The sequence below is a fragment of the Bos mutus genome, unplaced genomic scaffold, assembly GCF_027580195.1.
Source record: "Bos mutus isolate GX-2022 unplaced genomic scaffold, NWIPB_WYAK_1.1 CTG292, whole genome shotgun sequence".
NCBI lineage: Eukaryota > Metazoa > Chordata > Mammalia > Artiodactyla > Bovidae > Bos > Bos mutus.
The window spans coordinates 86,284-103,272 of record NW_027219787.1 but is presented as its reverse complement, the minus strand read 5'-3'; the positions used below and the strand labels follow the sequence as shown (position 1 = coordinate 103,272).

The window sequence follows — 16,989 nt, the reverse complement described above, 5'->3', positions numbered from 1 at the left end:
AGGGCACACAGCGTTCAGAAGTTGCAGCTCCTGGGCTCAGTAGTTGTGGCGCCCGGGCCCTAGAGCACAGAATCAATAGTTATGGTTCAGGGGTTTAGTTGCTCCAAGGCATGTGGGATTTTCCTGGATCAGGGATTGAACCTGTGCCTCCTGCATTGGCACAAGGATTTTTTTACCCACTGAGCCACCAAGGAAGCCCCAGATGCTGTGTGTGATGCTGTTTTTCTTAGTGAGGAACACACCACCCATTGAGAGCACACATGAGAGCTCTCTGGAAATGCATGGAGGAAACTGCAAGGAAGCTCTCTTTGATCCTTCCAAAGTCTTAGGCTGCTAGTGCCGGGGAGGGGGGGGTGTGTTCTGATGAACAAGTGACAGATATGAGAATGTGGCAAACACAGTAGGTTTCTGAGAATCCAGAAAATACAATTCTGTCCTCCTGAGAGGAGAGTTTCTGGGCAGCACAGAACACTAACACCACTAGACAGAGGTTATTATACTTTCCCAGACTTAGATCTGGGAAAAATGGAAACAGTGACAGACTTTCTTTTCTTGGGCTCCAAAATCACTGCAGATGGTTACTGCAGCCATGAAATTAAAAGACACTTGCTCCTTGGAAGAAAAGCTATGACAGTTCAGTTAAGTTGCTCAGTTGTGTCTGACTGTTTGCGACCCCATGGACTGCAGCACACAGGATTCCCCATCCATCACCAACTCCTGGAGCTTGCTCAAACTCATGTCCATCAAGTCGGTGATGCCATCCACCATCTCATCCTCTGTTGTCCCCTTCTCTTCCCACCTTCAATCTTTCCCAGCATCAGGCTCTTTTCCAATGAGTCAGTTCCTCATATCAGGTAGCCAAAGTATTGGAGTTTCAGCTTCAGCATCCGTCCTTCCAATGAATATTCAGAACTGCTTTCCTTTAGGATGGACTGGTTGGATCTCTTGCAGTCCAAGGGACTCTCAAGAGTCTTCTCCAACACCACAGTTCAAAAGCATCAATTCTTCGGCACTCAACTTTATGGTTCAACTCTCACATCTGTACATGACTACTGGAAAAACCATAGCTTTGACTAGACAGATGTTTGTTGGCAAAGTAATGTCTCTGCTTTTTTAATATGCTGTTTAGATTGGTCATAGCTTTTCTTCCAAGGAGCAAGTGTCTTTTAATTTCATGGCTGCAGTCACAGTCTGCAGTGATTTTGGAGCCCAAGAAAATAAAGTCTGTCACTGTTTCCATTGCTTCCCCATCTATTTGCCATGAAGTGATGGAACTGGATGCCACAATCTTAGTCTTTTGAATGTTGAGTTTTAAGCCAGCTTTTTCACCTTCCTCTTTCACTTTCATCAAGAGTCTCTTCAGTTTCTCTTCACTTTTTGCCATAAGGGTGGTATCATCTACATATCTGAGGTTATTGTTATTTCTCCCGGCAATCATGAATCCAGCTTGTGCTTCATCCAGCCCTGCATTTTGCATGATGTATTCTGCATATAAGTTAGATAAACAGGGTGACAATATACAGCCTTGATGTCCTCCTTTCCCAATTTGGAACCAGTCTGTTTTTCCATGTCCAGTTCTAACTGTTGCTTCTTGACCTGCATATAGATTTCTCAGGAGGCAGGTAAGATGGCCTGGTATTCCCATCTTTTTAAGAATCTTCCACAGTTTGTTGTGATCCACACAATCAAAAGAAACATAGCGTATTAAAAAGTGGAGGCACCACTTTGCTGACAAAGGTCTGTATAGTCAAAGCTATGGTTTTTCCAGTAGTCATATACAGATGTGAGAGTTAGACCATAAAGAAGGCTGAGCGCCAAGGAACTGATGCATTCAAACTGTGGTGCTAGAGAAGACTCTTGAGAGTCTCTTGGACTGCAAGGAGATCAATCGGTCCTAAAGGAAATCAACCCTGAATATTCATTGGAAGAACTGATGTTGAAGCTGAAGCTCCAATACTTTGGCTACTTGATGCAAAGAGCTGACTCATTGGAAAAGACCCTGATGCTGGGAAAGATTGAAGTCAGGAGGAGAAGGGGATGACAGAGGATGAGATGGTTGGATGGCATCACTGATTCAATGGGCATGAGTTTGAGCAAACTCTGAGAGATAGTGAAAGACAAGGAAGGCTGGTGTGCTGCAGTCCATGGGGTTGCAAAGTGTCGGACATGACTGAGAGACTAAACAAGAAAGCACCTGTTAAAACTTACTATTGGGGGTACTTTTAGGGGGAGAAATTTATAAATTTCCATCTTTCTGTGGACATTTTTCTATTTAGGCTTTCTGTAACTACCTGGGAATGGGTCCATATTGGTAAAACATATTTTAGTGGAAAACATCTTTATCACCACCTAGACTTCCAAATTAGTTGGCACTGAGTTGGACAAATATATACAATAATTTTTAATATAAAAATTGCTATCATCATGGTCTTCCTTTTAATTATAGGGCTTAGAAATCCTCAGGCAGTTTGGTTCTATTTCTCTGATCATACTTAAGCGATGCTGAAGCTCAGGGGTCAGGAAAGAACTCACTGTTGGGTAGAAAAATTTCTCAGAGGAACAGAGAAGTCAGCACAATACAAGAGTTTCATTGCCAGGCTCTCAGCTGTCAACTCAGCACTTCCTGCTCATTCCATATGAGAACCTGTCTGCCTCCCCAGATCGTATAAGAGAAAAAGCCTCTCAGAGCATTGCAGTGGTCTCTTTGGAAATGACAAGTTGATTGTAGTTTTTTGAGGGGAGGGTAATTAACAGTTTTTAGGAAGTTAATTAAAAGTTTTACACAAGTATCCTCTTGTTCCATGAGCCTACCTTCTCATTGCAGCTAAAAGTGAAAAGATAATCACAATTCTGAGGGAAGAGGAGGTCATGGAATCACAAATCCATATCTAGGGGTGTGACAGCCTCCATCTAACACAGGTGCTGATTTTCAAACAGCACACCTCCTCCCACAGTGTCCTGGCAACAGAAAGGAGTCAGATACCCATTTTCTATTTCAATCTGAGAAGAAGAGTCTGCAGACAAGGAGTATCAGGAACTGGGATAAGTGGTTATTTCAGATAAAAAGAAATTCTTCAGGGTTCAAATCTAGTCCAGTGCCAAAGCCACACAGAAAGGATTCTGACTCTTGAGCTGGACCAGTAAAGAGAGGCCAGGACTAGAGATCCAACAGCAATCCACGACCGCTCTGAATTTATAGTGTGTAATTTAGTGTAATCCACAATGACCTTGATTCCTGGCATTGAGTGTGAGTGACAATGCAGCTTGACTTTTAATTTTCTTAAGAACCGTAGGGTTTTTTTCTTTTGTTTATTTTTGGCTGCACTGAGTCTCCACTGGTGCATGGGCTTTCTCTAGTCGGGGTGAGCAGGGCCACTCCTTGTGGTGCCCAGGCTTCTCACTGCAGTGGCTCCTCCTGCTGCAGAGCACAGATTCTAGGCGCTCAGTCTTCAGTATTGAAGCATGTGGGCTCAGGAGTTGCAGTGTGCCGCTCTAGAGAGCAGGCTCTAAAGTGCCGGAGCACAGGCTTAGTTGCTCGAGGACATGTGGAATCTTCCTGGATGGACCAAGGATTGAACCTGTGTCCCCTGCACTGGGAGGTGGATTCTTATCCACTGTGCCACCAGGGGAGTCCGTAAGAACTGTAGTTTTGAACTCAGTCTGAAGTTCAGCCTCGTTTACTGAAATCAGACATTAAATTTTCGGGGTTATTGCAGGTGTGCGTGACTATGACCTTCTGCATCTACTAACGAGTAAGATGAATCTACAGGTCACTTAGTCCTGTGCAGAAACGGTGAACCCAAATGTCAGTTCCTGGTATGAAACTGTTTGCTTTATCTCTGAGTATATGAAGTGCTTAATGGAGACAGTAATTGTTACCTCCTGAAAATGTCTTATGTCTGTTAAATTGATGAGACTGTTTTCCCTATTGAAGAAAAGGAATCAGCACATAAGAAAAGTGTACATTTATAGTAATGAGTTTCAGATAGCCCCAGTCAGGCTCAAACATACCATGATACTTTCACTCATCTAAAAATATTCTACTATCAATTGTTGCTGTTGTTTAGTTGTAAGTTGTGTCTGACTCTTTGTGACCCCATGGACTATAGCCCACCAGCTTCCTCTGTCATTGGGATTTCCCAGGCAAGAATACTGGAGTGGGTTGCCATTTCTTTCTCCAGGGGATCTTCCTGACCTAGGGATTGAACCCATATCTCCTGCATTGGCAGGCAGTTTCTTTACCACTGAGCCACCAGGGAAGCCCAAAATATAATGACACATTACCAAAAGAGCTCAATATCTATTTAAACTTGGGAGAACAGAGCTACCTGGATTTGTCAGACATCACAGTGATTAAATGTGCTAGATTTGTTACGAGCCAAGTCAGGTTTCAGTCCTTTCTTGCCCATGCTGGTTTAGTTGCTAAGTCATGCCAGGCTTCCCTGTCCTTTACCATCTCCCTGAGTTTGCTCAGACTCATGTTCACTGAGTCAGTGATGCCATCCAACCATCTCATCCTCTGTCACCTCCTTCTCCTCCTGCCCTCAATCTTTCCCAACATCAGGTTCTTTTCCAGTTAGTTAGCTCATCACCTCAGGTGGCCAAAGTATTGGAGCTTCAGCTTCAGCATCAGTCCTTCCAATGAATATTCAGGGTTGATTTCCTTTAGGATTGACTGATTTGATCTCCTTGCTGCCCAAGGGACTCTTATGAGTCTTCTCCAGCACCACAGTTTGAAGGCATCGATTCTTTGACACTCAGCCTTTTTTATGGTCCAACTCTCACATCCATACATGATTACTGGAAAAACCATAGCTTTGACTATACAAACCTTTGTCAGTGCTATCTAGACCTTCATAGCAGTGATTCACTCATTTATAAGAGCTCTTTTTTCCAGATTTTTTCTGCTTTTATTTTATTCATTTTAAGTTAATTTTTTATTCGAGTTTGTCAGGGCAGTCTGAGTGTGGGTTGGAAAAGAATTTCCGGACACAGAGTATTTCAGAAGGGAGCACACTTATTAAGAGCAGGGAGCAGAGATAATGAAGGTGCTAACAAATGCAGGTGGCTGGAGAGAGCCTGTGCTTTTCGTGGGTTAGTAGCTGATTTTTATAGTCTCAAGACCAAGAAGATTCCTGCTGGAAGGCTAGCATTAGGTTATTGGATAGGGCACTATAGGGTGACTACCAGGATGGGCATTTTTGCCTAATTTGGGGTTAGGAAGTCTGCTGGTGATGATGGCAAGAGGTGGGGCCAGAGCTTTTGGCAGTGGTTACAAAGGGGTTTTTCCAATAGTCACATATGGATGTGAGGGTTAGACCGTAAAGAAGGCCGAGTGCCAAAGAATTGATGCCTTCGACCTGTGGTGATAGACAAGACTCTCGAGAGTCCCTTTACAGCAAAGAAATCAAATCAGTCAAGCCTAAAGGAAGTCAACCCTGAATATTCATTGGAAAGACTGATGCTGAAGCTGAAGCTCCAATACTTTGGCCACCTGATGTGAATAGCCAACTCACTGGAAAAGACCCTGATGCTGGAAAAGATTGAGGGCAGGAGCAGAAGGGGGCGACAGTGAATGAGATGGTTGGATGGTATCACCAACTCACTGGATATGAGTTGAGCAAAGTCTGGGAGATACTGAAGGACAGGGAAACCTGGCGTGCTGCAGTCCATGGAGTCGCAAAGAGTCAGACACACCTGAGTGACTGAACAACAACAAGGGGGCTCAGACAGTTCCGGAGATGACCTTGTTTCTGGGCTCCATGACTGTGGCCTTGGGGCAAGACTCCACAGAGCATGGTTGATTTATAATGTTGCAGTAGTTTCTGCAGTACAGCAGAGTGAATCAGTATACATATACATATGTTTAGTCTCTTTTAGATTCTTTTGCAGCATAGATCATTACAGAGTACTGAGTAGAGTCTCCTGTGCTGTGCAGGAGGTCCTTATCACTTGTCTATTTTACATATAGTAGTGTGTATCCGGGGCTTTCCTGGTTGCTCAGACAGTAAAGAATGGGTCGGGAAGATTCCCTGGAGAAGGAAATGTCTACTCACTCCAGTATTCTTGCCTGGAGAATGCCACGGACAGAGGAGCCTGGCGGGCTACAGTCCATGGGGTCACAAAGAGTCAGACACGACTGACAAGTAACACTTTCACTACTTCAGCGTGTGTATATCTATCCCAATTTTCCAATTTATCCTTCCCCACTTCCCCTCAGTAACTGTGTTTGTTTTCTGCATCTGTGATTCAATTTTTATTTCATATATAGGTTCATTTGTGCAATTTTGTTTGGATTCTACATATAAGTGATATCATATGATATATATCAGATCAGATCAGATCAGTTGCTCAGTCATGTCCGACTCTTTGCGACCCTATGAATCACAGCACTCCAGGCCTCCCTGTCCATCACCAACTCCCAGAGTTCACCCAGACTCATGTCCATCGAGTCAGTGATGCCATCCAGCCATCTCATCCTCTGTCGTCCCCTTCTCCTCTTGCCCCCAATCCCTCCCAGCATCAGAGTCTTTTCCAATGAGTCAACTCTTTACATGAGGTGGCCAAAGGACTGGAGTTTCACCTTTAGCATCATTCCTTCCAAAGAAATCCCAGGGCTGATCTCCTTCAGAATGGACTGGTTGGATCTCCTTGCAGTCAAGAGTCTTCTACAACACCACAGTTCAAAAGCATCAATTCTTCGGCCCTCAGCCTTCTTCACAGTCCAACTCTCACATCCATACATGACCACAGGAAAAACCATAGCCTGACTAGATGAACCTTTGTTGGTAAAGTGATGTCTCTGCTTTTGAATATGCTATCTAGGTTGGTCATAACTTTCCTTCCAAGGAGTAAGCGTCTTTTAATTTCATGGCTGCCGTCACCATCTGCAGTGATTTTGGAGCCCAAAAAATAAAGTCTGACACTGTTTCCACTGTTTCCCCATCATGGAAACCTCTTAGTAAAATAAAAACAAGAAGGTAATATATCTCTGTGGAAATGAATAATAAGTGGACAAGATTAAATTTCACTTGGTGTAACACATGTGGCCCATGCCTCATTTTTTTGTGCAGGAAACTCTAGCTCAGAAGGCAAATATCCTTCATAGAGAACTGGAAGGATGGCCACCAGAGATTTTGTAATAGAATTGATCTTCCTATCCCAGAATATATTTGGAATCCTGGGAAATTTCTCTCTTCTTTACCATTATCTCTTCCTTCACTTCACCGGATGCAGGCTAAGATCCACAGATCTGATCACTGAGTATCTGCTTATAGCCAACTCCTTGGTCATGTTCTCTACAGGAACCCCAAGGACAATGGAAGTGTTTGGGTGGAAATATTTTCTCAATGAATGCAAAATTGTTTACTATATCCAAAGAGTGGCCAGGGGAGTGTCCATTGGTAGCATCTGCCTCTTGAGGGTCTGCCAGGCCATCACCATCAGTCCCAGGAACTCCAGGTGGGGACAGCTTAAAATGAAAGCTCCCAAGTACATTGGATCCACTATTTTCCTCTGCTGGGTTGTGCGCATGCTGATAAATATTCGATTTACTAGGTATATGAAAGATCAATGGAGTAACAGAAACATCACAAAGAAGAAAGATTTAGGATTGTGTTTTTATGGTTTGATTCATAATAGAATCAAAGTCTTACTGAATGTAGGATGGTTTTTACTTCCTGCTGTTTCATGTCTGGTGTTCATGATCTGGTCCAGTGTCTCCATGGTTTTCATCTTGGACAGCCACAAGCAAAGTGTGCAATACATTCATAGGATCGGCATCTCTTCAAGATTCTCCCTCGAACCTAGAGCCACCCAGAGCATCCTTGTCCTGGTGAGCACCTTTGTGTCTTTGTACAGTGTCTCCTCCATCTTTCACATTTGTTTGGCTCTTTTTAACAATTCCAGCTGGTGGCTGGTGACTCTGCCCCAACTATAAGCCCCTACATTCTCATGAGTCATGGTTGCAGAGTACCCAGGCTCTCCTTTCCTTGGATAAAGATGAAATAATCACCTAATCTTACATTGTTAGGTCACTAAGTTGTGTCTGACTCTTTGTGATCCCATGGACTGCAGCACACCAGGCTCCCCTGTCCTTTACTATCCCCATGAGTTTGCTCAAATTCATGTCTATTGAATTGGTGATGATATCTAACCATGTCATCCTCTGCCACCCCTTCTCCTTTTGTATTCAGTCAATTTGCATATCAAGTGGCCAAAGTATTGGAGCTTCAGCATCAGTCCTTCCAAAGAATATTCAGGGTTGATTTCCTTTAGGATTGACTGGTTTGATCTCCCTGCAGTCCAAGGGACTGTTAAGAGTCCTCTCTAGCACCACAGTTTGAAATCATCAGTTCTTCAGCGCTCAGCCTTCTTTATGGTCCAACTCTCACATCCATACCTGACTACTGGAAAAGCCATAGCTTTGACTAGATGGACCTTTGTTGGCAAAGTAATGTCTCTGCTTTTTAATATGCTGTCTAGGTTGGCCATAGCTTTTCTTCAACAGAGCAAGAGTCTTTTAATTTTGTGGCTGCAGTTGCCATCCACAGTGGTTTTGGAGCCCAGGAAAGTAAAGTCTGTGTCTTGTTAGGGTTCACAAGGGGCTCATAGTGTATAGTTTAAAAATGGCCCATTGTGGTGACCTGACAAACAGGGGATGAAGTCACAGTGACCAAATTGCCCTGGTGGCATCCTGTTTTTTTCTTAAGGTGATATCCTGTTTCCCCCTGCTGGTGCCAGTTTCTCAAGACTATGTGACCCCCCAACCATGAGACCCCTTCAACTCCCTGATAACAAGACCCCAGCTGTGGGCTAAAGATACACTAAGGGCCCCTCCCTTTGGGGCACAATTTCCCATCAATAAGGTATAAGAAGAGTTGGCTGTAAAAAAAGAGAGCACTGGCTTCTCTCTAAAGTCAGCCACTTTCTCTTTTCCTATAATAAATCTTTCTCTGCCTGACTGCCCAGCTTGCTCTCTTTGTCTCTACGCTTGTCTTACATCACTGTTTCCTCTTTTTCCCCATCTATTTGCTGTGAAGTGATGGGAGTATGTGTCATGATCTTAGTTTTTTGAATGTTGAGCTTTAAGTAAAAAAAAAAAAAAAACATATCATATATCAACACATATATGTGGAATCTAGAAAAAAGGTATAGATGATCCTATTTTCAAACTAGAAGCAGAGACAAAGACATAGAGAAGAAATGTATGGACACCAAGGGGGGAAAGGGCGTGAGGGAGATGAATCGGGAGATTGGGATTGACACGCATACACTATTGATGCTATGTATAAAAGAGATAACTGATGAGAATGTACTCTACAGCACAAGGAAGTCTACTCAATGCTCTGTGGTGACCTGGGTCAGAAAGAAGCCCCAAGGGGAGAGGGTATATGTATATGTGTGACTGGTTCATTTTGCTGTGCAGTAGAAACAAACCCAACTTTGTAAAGCAAGTGTACTCTAGTAAGAATTAATTTTTAAAATTTCAGTGTTATCCAAGGATTGGCAGAGGTGGGGCTATGAATATTCTGTGTCTAGAGGATTTTCTGGACAATGAAAACTATTTGTGGGAACCTTTTATTTTTTTTACTGGTCAATTTTTTAATTCAAAAAACTTGAATTCTTAAAGAATAGTCAATAACATGGGTACCAGATGTCTCAAGAAATATTTCAGTCCCTTGAACTCCATGTACCATTGAACTTGGAAGTATTGAAAAGTACATTGAGAAGGGTCTTTGGTTTTCATATTATTAAGTCTGAATACTATAACCTTCTTAGCAAAAAACATAGGCAGAACACTATTTGACATAAATCTCAACAATATCTTTTTTGATCCATCTACTATAGTAATGGAAATAAAAGCAAAAGCAAACAAATTAGACCTAATTTAACTCAAAAGCTTTTGCATAGCAAAGGAAACCACAAATAAAACAAAAAGCCCACAGAATGGGAGAAAATATTTGTGAAGGATGTGACTGACAAGGAATTAGTCTCCAAAATTTACAAAGAGTTCATGTAACTGAGTATCCAAAAAACAAACAATCCAATCAAAAAATGGGCAGAAGACCTAAACAGACATTTCTTCAAAGAAGACATACAGATGGCCAAGAGGCACATGAAAAGATGCTCAGCATCACTAATCATTAGAGAAATGCAAATCAAAACTGCAATGAAATATCACCTTACAACAGAATGCCCATCATCAAAAAAATCTACAAATAATAAGTGCTAAAGAGGGTCTGGAGAAAAGAGAAGCCTCCTTGGTGGGAACATCACTGTTAGAAAGAATGTAAACTGGTACAGCCAATGTGGAGAACAGTATGAAGTTTCCTTTAAAAAAAAAAACTAAACAAAAATAAATGGAAACCTTTAATAATGGACACATGTCATTATATGTTTCTCCAATGTCACAAACTGTACAACCCTGAAAGTGAGCTACAAGGTAAAGTATGGACTTAAATACTGATGTCACTATAGATTCATCAGTGGTAACAGAAGTACCCCTATGGTGGAAGATGATGATAAAGAAGGAGGTTAAACATATGTGGGAATAAGAAGCATATGAAAATTTCTGCACCTTTCTCTGAATTTTACTGTGAAACTAAACCTTCTCTAAAAAAATCTTTAAACTTAAAAAAATACATTGTTATTGGTGTATTCACACTTCATGGTTAAAAAGATTTAATGCTGTCAAATAATATTTAGAAAATGGGTATGTTTCCCTTGTTTTATTTTTACCTCAATTAATGCACTTTATAGATGTGATAAAATATCAGGTAAAGAGTAGAGAGAGAACAAACTATAGCCACATAATCCTTTTCTTTTGTAAAAAAATATCTATTTATTTGACTGAATCAGGTTCTAGTTGTGGGAGCATGGGCTTAGTTGCCCTGTGGCATGTGGGAGCCTAGTTCCCTGACCAGGGATCAAACCTGCATCCTCTGCATTGCAAGGCAGATTCTGAACCATTGGCCCACCAGGAAAATCCCTCAAACAATTCCTAAAATGTAGAAACACACATACAATAGGGCAGCAACACCAAAAAAAATTTTCATCTGCTAATTCAGTTACAGTGTACCTTTTTACTTAATATTAATCACTACTTCCTTTGTGTATCATCAAATACACATTTATGGCATCATTTCCAAAGGCTTTGGTCCCTTCCCAACAAACATTTTAATCCTCCATGACTGCCTTTGGTTCATTTTCAAAGAAAGCTATGATGTAAATACCTTCCTGCCCCTGGTCTCTGAAGATGGAGGCCCCCTCACCTGCGGGTAGATGGTCACAACGCTAATCATTTTGTGAATGAATGTGGGCCCAGGGGGTCTCCCCAGGTGGCTCAGTGGTAAAGAACCCACCTGCCCATGTAGGAGACCCAGGAGACGCAGGTTCCATCCCTGGGTCAGGAAAATCCCCTGGAGAGAGGAATGGCAACCCTCTCCAGTATTCGTGCCTGGGAAATCCCAAGGGCAGAGGAGCCTGGAAGGCTATAGTCCACAGGGTTGCAAAAGAGTGGGACACGGCTGAGCTACTGAGAAGGAAAGCACGTGGCCCCAGGGAGGGGAGGGGGAGACAGGACCCAAGGACTCAGGGTAACTTTGGGAAGATCTCGGAGAGCAAGCCTCACCACACCCCCCACACACACACCCCCCGCAAGGGCATCATGTGACTTTGTGCACCACTCGCCTCCCACCTCCCCTTCCCCAAGCGCAGCTCGAGGCCACGGAGGGCCGCCCCCAGGAGGAGCCCCTCCCCGGGGCATCAGGCGGAGGGAGCCGGTGTTTTCAGAGGTTCCAGCCCCGCGCCCTCACCGGCTCAGGGCTCCCAGGTGTGCGGTGTGGGATGGCTCCAGCTCAGTGCCACGGAAGACAGGTGTTACAGGAGCAGCGACAGCTCCCACAGGGGGCTTGTTCAACGTGTCATTTCACGGGTTCCCCTCAAACTGGCTAATTCATAGCTTCTTAGACTGGGGAGGGTTTGTATCCACTTTAAAGCTGCAGAGAAAATCTTTAGGCAAGCGGTTCTCATCTGGGGTCCCAGGAGGATCCTCTTCGCAAACTCCGGCCCCTGGTCCTGGAGGAGCATCAGCGCTGCTTGTCTTCCTGCTCCAGGCGAGGCCCGGGCTGAACACGGGGCTTCGGGCGCGTCTGTGAGAGCTCAGAGCCAGCTTCAGGCCGGGACGGGCGGCGGGGTCTGCTGTTCTGGGGTCGGCAGGGGACGTCAGTGCCGCTCACCTCTCCCGTGTTGGCAGAATCCGGGGAGAGAACCCGTGTGGACAGCAAAGGAAAACTTGACGTGCGTCTCCGGGAGGAGCTGATCGTCCTGAGTCTCTCCTGAGACGAAGGACAGCAGAGGTGGGCCCTCTCAGCATTTCAAGCTCCTTCTGCCTGTGGGCGTGTTGCGAGCAGGCGAAGACGCTGTGCTGACGCCTTGGAAGGTGTTATCTCATGATGCTGAGGTGATCCTTCCCCATGACCTTGAGGAAAAAACAACCCAGGGCAGGAGGAAAAGAGGAGGAAATGGCAGCTTCTCCGGTAAATGTCTGTCCTGGATCAGAGGCTATATCTGCTTTTCCTCCTGAAATGCCCTGGATTAACAGTTTACAAACCTTTCATTCTCTACTTCTGATGTTGCCTATTGACGTGGTTTTCAACTGCTAATTTTTTCCCCTTTTATTCTGATGATGTTCAAGATCAGAGCTTTAGAATGTTTCTCCCTCACGTCCCAGAGCCTTTTCTCAGGTGTCTGTCAGCATCAAGGCTGCCTGGAGAACTTGAAGCATTCTCACCAAAAAGTAATGACTTTCCTTGTGGCTAAGAATCCTCCTGCCAATGCAGGGGACACGGGTTCCATGCCCGGCCCGGGAAGATCCCACGGGCCGCGGAGCAACTAAGCCCATACCCACAAGTACTGAGCCTGCGCTCTGGAGCCCGGGAGCCGCAACTACGGAAGTGTGTGCCCTGGAGCCCACGTGGCACAACGAGAGAAGCCCCCGTGGCACAACGAAAGAAGCCCCCGCAGTGAAAAGCCCATGCACCACAACTGGAGAAAAGCCCGCACAGCAACCAAGACCCAGCACAGCCAGAAATAAATGAGTAAGTAAAAACAGAAGGGCCTGGGATTTAGGAAGACTGCTGGTGACCAGGGCTGCTGGGGAAGACCTATGAGGAATTTACATTTGCTTATGAACTTGCAGGCTGTTATCTAGCACGTGTGCTTATGAGAATAACTGGTGTCAAAGCAAGGCACCCATGGGCTTCTGGTCCATACACATGATGCCAAGGCAGCAATATCATGGAGCACTGTAGATAACTCTCAGCAATACTCCTATGCAATCCATATTGTAACCATCATAATGTCCCAGTAGTTAAAAATGAGGAAATGACACACTGTACCATTTATGGAAAATATGATCTCAAGTTATTTGAGGGTTATGGCCAGTAGAAAAAGGGAATTACTATGAGATGTCATTCTCTGTGCATCCTAAGTCACTTCAGATGTGTCCAACCCTTTGTGACCACATGGACTGTAGCCTGCCAGACTTCTCTGTCCCTGTCTTCTCCAGGGAAGAATATTGGAATGGGTTGCCCTGCCCTCCTCCAGGGCATCTTCTGGACCCAGGGATCGAACCAGCGTCTCTTATGTCTCTTGCACTGGCAGACAAATTCTTTACCACTAGCACTACCTGGGAAGCCCCATGAGATGTCATCCTACTGTGTTACAGATACTTTCTAGTCACCATCAGTTAATGACGACTTAAAAAACCCCAGGGGGATGATAATGCTTGTGTTAATGTTAACATTGGTGGTGGAATATGTATGTGCATGCTCAGTTGTGTCTGACTCTTTGCAACCCCATGACTGGAGCCCACCAGCCTCCTCTGTCAATGGGATTTCCCATGGCAAAAATACTGGAGTGGGTTGCCATTTCCTTCTCCAGGGTATCTTCCCGACCCAGGGATCAAACCTACATCTCCTGTGTCTCCTGCATTGGCAGGCAGGTTCTTTACCACTGAACCACCTGGAAGCTTGTTACTGATGAGAACACTTCTTCAAATATACATCAAGTTTAATATATGAAAAGCCGTTCACTTTTATTGATTAACATATAGTAAGTTCACACATAATCTAAATAAAACTTTCCAAAGTTTACTCTATAATCTTTGATCAAAATACAGATTACAAGCATTTGGAAACATTCTTGTTCTTGTGATACAGTGGTCAGAGAAATGTGATATTTATGGTTTACAAAACAGAGAGAGCAGTTATTTAGTAAACAAGGATGTACATTAATTACATGACCTTTCAGGAAAAGGTTACATGTATTTTTCTTGGGTATCTGTGAAGATTTCCTGATTGTTACCATGTCAACTAAAATTCATGACTTCTAGTTATTGCTGTTATAAAAATACATCAGGATTTCAGTGAGCTGCCATCTTTATATCCATAAAAAACCATTGGCACAACTATTTAAAATTTCGACTCTCTGTCTTACTTTAATACAAAGAATTATTCTCTGAACACTTACCTAGCGGTGACATAGAGGGATGTTTTAAACAATGACAATCATCACCTCCATTTAGACTTCCACTGTACATTTCACATTAGAGGATCCTTAATAGTACATAAAAAAGTAGATAAAAATTATTTCCACCTATTATAGAAGGGTTTTGTTTAACTTTGAGGCAGCAAAGATCAAGAATATTAGTTTTAAAAAAGCATATTCACATACACACTAAAGGTATAGCACATAGTAATTTGAAAGTTGAGTTATATTAAATTTCACTTTCACATACTGTCAATATGAATAAGGATACAATGATAATAATTATGTTGTCCAACATCTCTTGCCTTGATCCTATGGTCCAAGTAACAAATAATTTTTCTAAGTGTTTTAACTTTGGATTATTTTCTATAATATCCTGATTTAAAGTAATACCAGAAAAGGGTTATTGACTGAATGCTATCTTTGATGAATTCTCTGATATTTATTTAGACCTGAGTTTTTAAATTCATTTTGTACATTTTTTACAGCATTAAGTGTTCTTCCCAGTATGAACTCTCTGGCATTTTCTGATGTGTGTGCTTAGGACAAACCTCTTTCATCACTTACTACGTTTGTAGGGTCTCTCTCCAGCACACGCTCTCTGATGCTGAGTGAGGTGACAGCTCACTTCAAGGCTTTGTCCTATTATTTATATTTGTAAGACTACTTGGCAGTATGAATTATTTTATGGCAAGTAAGATTTGAGAGGCAATTAAAAGCTTTGCCTCATTCTTTACATTTGTATGGTTTCTCCCCAGTATGAATTCGCCTATGTCGACTAAGGTTTGAACTCTGATTAAAGGCTTTGCCACATTCTGTACATTTATAAGGCTTCTCTCCAGTATGAATTCGCTGATGTTTAGTAAGTGTTGAGTTTCGATTAAAAGCTTTGCCACATTCTGTACATTTATAAGGCTTCTCTCCAGTATGAATTCGCTGATGTTTAGTAAGTGTTGAGTTTTGATTAAAGGCTTTGCCACATTCTGTACATTTATAAGGCTTCTCTCCTGTATGAATTTGCTGATGTTGAGTAAGTGTTGAGTTTTGATTAAAGGCTTTGCCACATTCTGTACATTTATAAGGCTTCTCTCCTGTATGAATTCGCTGGTGTTGAGTAAGGGTTGAGTTTTGATTAAAGGCTTTGCCACATTCTGTACATTTGTATAGTTTCTTCCCAGCATGAATTCTCTGATGACGGGTAAGGTTTGAGTGATGATTAAAGGCTTTGTTACATTCTGTACATTTATAAGGCTTCTCCCCAGTATGAATTCGCTGATGCACAGTGAGATATGAACAACTATTAAAGGCTTTCCCACATTCTCTGCATGTGTGAGGCTTCTCCCCAGTATGAATTCTCTGATGCTGATTAAGATTTGAGCAACTGAGAAAAGCTTTGCCACATTCTTTACACTTGTATGGTTTCTCCCCAGTATGGATTCGCTGATGTTGATTAAGTCTTGCACGTCGGTTAAAGGCTTTCCCACAATTCTGACATTTATATGGTTTCTCCCCAGTATGGATTTGCCTATGTTGATTAAGGTTTGAGCTCTGATTAAAGGCTTTGCCACATTCTGGACATTTGTAAGTCTTCTCTGCAGTATGAACAGTGAGATGTTGAGTAAGGCTTGAGGGCTTGCTGAAGGTTTTGCCACATTCTGCACATTGGTTAGGTTTCCCTCCGGTGTGGATTTTCCTGTGTCTATTTAGATTTGATAATTGAGGAAAGACTTTCCCACATTTATTCCACTTGCAGTGTTTCTCCTTAGCATGAATACTCAGATGTTGAGTAAGTTCTGATGACTGGTTAGAAACTTGACCACATTCACTAAATTTGTAATTATTCTCTTCAATATGTATATTCCCATCTGTAATAAGATTTGAGCTTTGATAAAAGACATTTCTACATTCATCACTGTGGTTCTCTGAACATAGAGTTCTCTGATGATTCATGAGACCTGAGTCTTGGTCAAAGTGATTCCCAGGTTCAAGGCATGGGTAGATTCTGGCTCCATCATAAATACTGTTGTAATTATTGAAGCTGGAGCTCTCGCTTAAGGCCTCACTCGTGGGATTACACATGGAAGGTTGTTCCGCATTATCTGTACTATGATACCCATTGAATGACGGCAGCTGGATAAAGACTGTCTCATTATTATTGACATTACAGATATTGGAATAGGGAGAAAATGTTTCTTGGTGGAAAAATAATGAGCCTTCACTAAAGGATCTCTCAAACTGATCATAGTGAGATTTTCTTCCTTCATTTTCAAATCTCTGGCTCTCAGACATGTATGACTGACTGTTTAATTCAAACCTATATTTGTACTGGTTTGAGTGATTATTTGTAGCATAGACTAGATGACTTTCCATGTTTTCAAAATTTCACACCAGAGAATATGTTTTTTTTTTTTTAAATCATGTGGGTTCTTGCTTACAAAA

The 16,989-nt window shown here is 42.7% G+C and overlaps 1 protein-coding gene and 1 pseudogene across 1 annotated transcript; one reads left to right on the top strand and one right to left on the bottom strand.

Annotated features, from left to right (window-relative positions):
- The first annotated feature begins 7,120 nt into the window (after positions 1–7,120).
- On the top strand, positions 7,121–12,342 carry LOC138986949 (vomeronasal type-1 receptor 4-like). Its single transcript, XM_070366924.1, has 4 exons — positions 7,121–7,557; positions 7,717–7,883; positions 11,714–11,833; positions 12,257–12,342. The coding sequence occupies exons 1-4, from the start codon at positions 7,121–7,123 to the stop codon at positions 12,340–12,342; spliced, it is 810 nt and encodes a 269-aa protein (XP_070223025.1).
- A 2,871-nt stretch (positions 12,343–15,213) lies between these two features.
- LOC138986948 (zinc finger protein 724-like) lies at positions 15,214–16,629 on the bottom strand (annotated as a pseudogene).
- Positions 16,630–16,989: the final 360 nt, after the last annotated feature.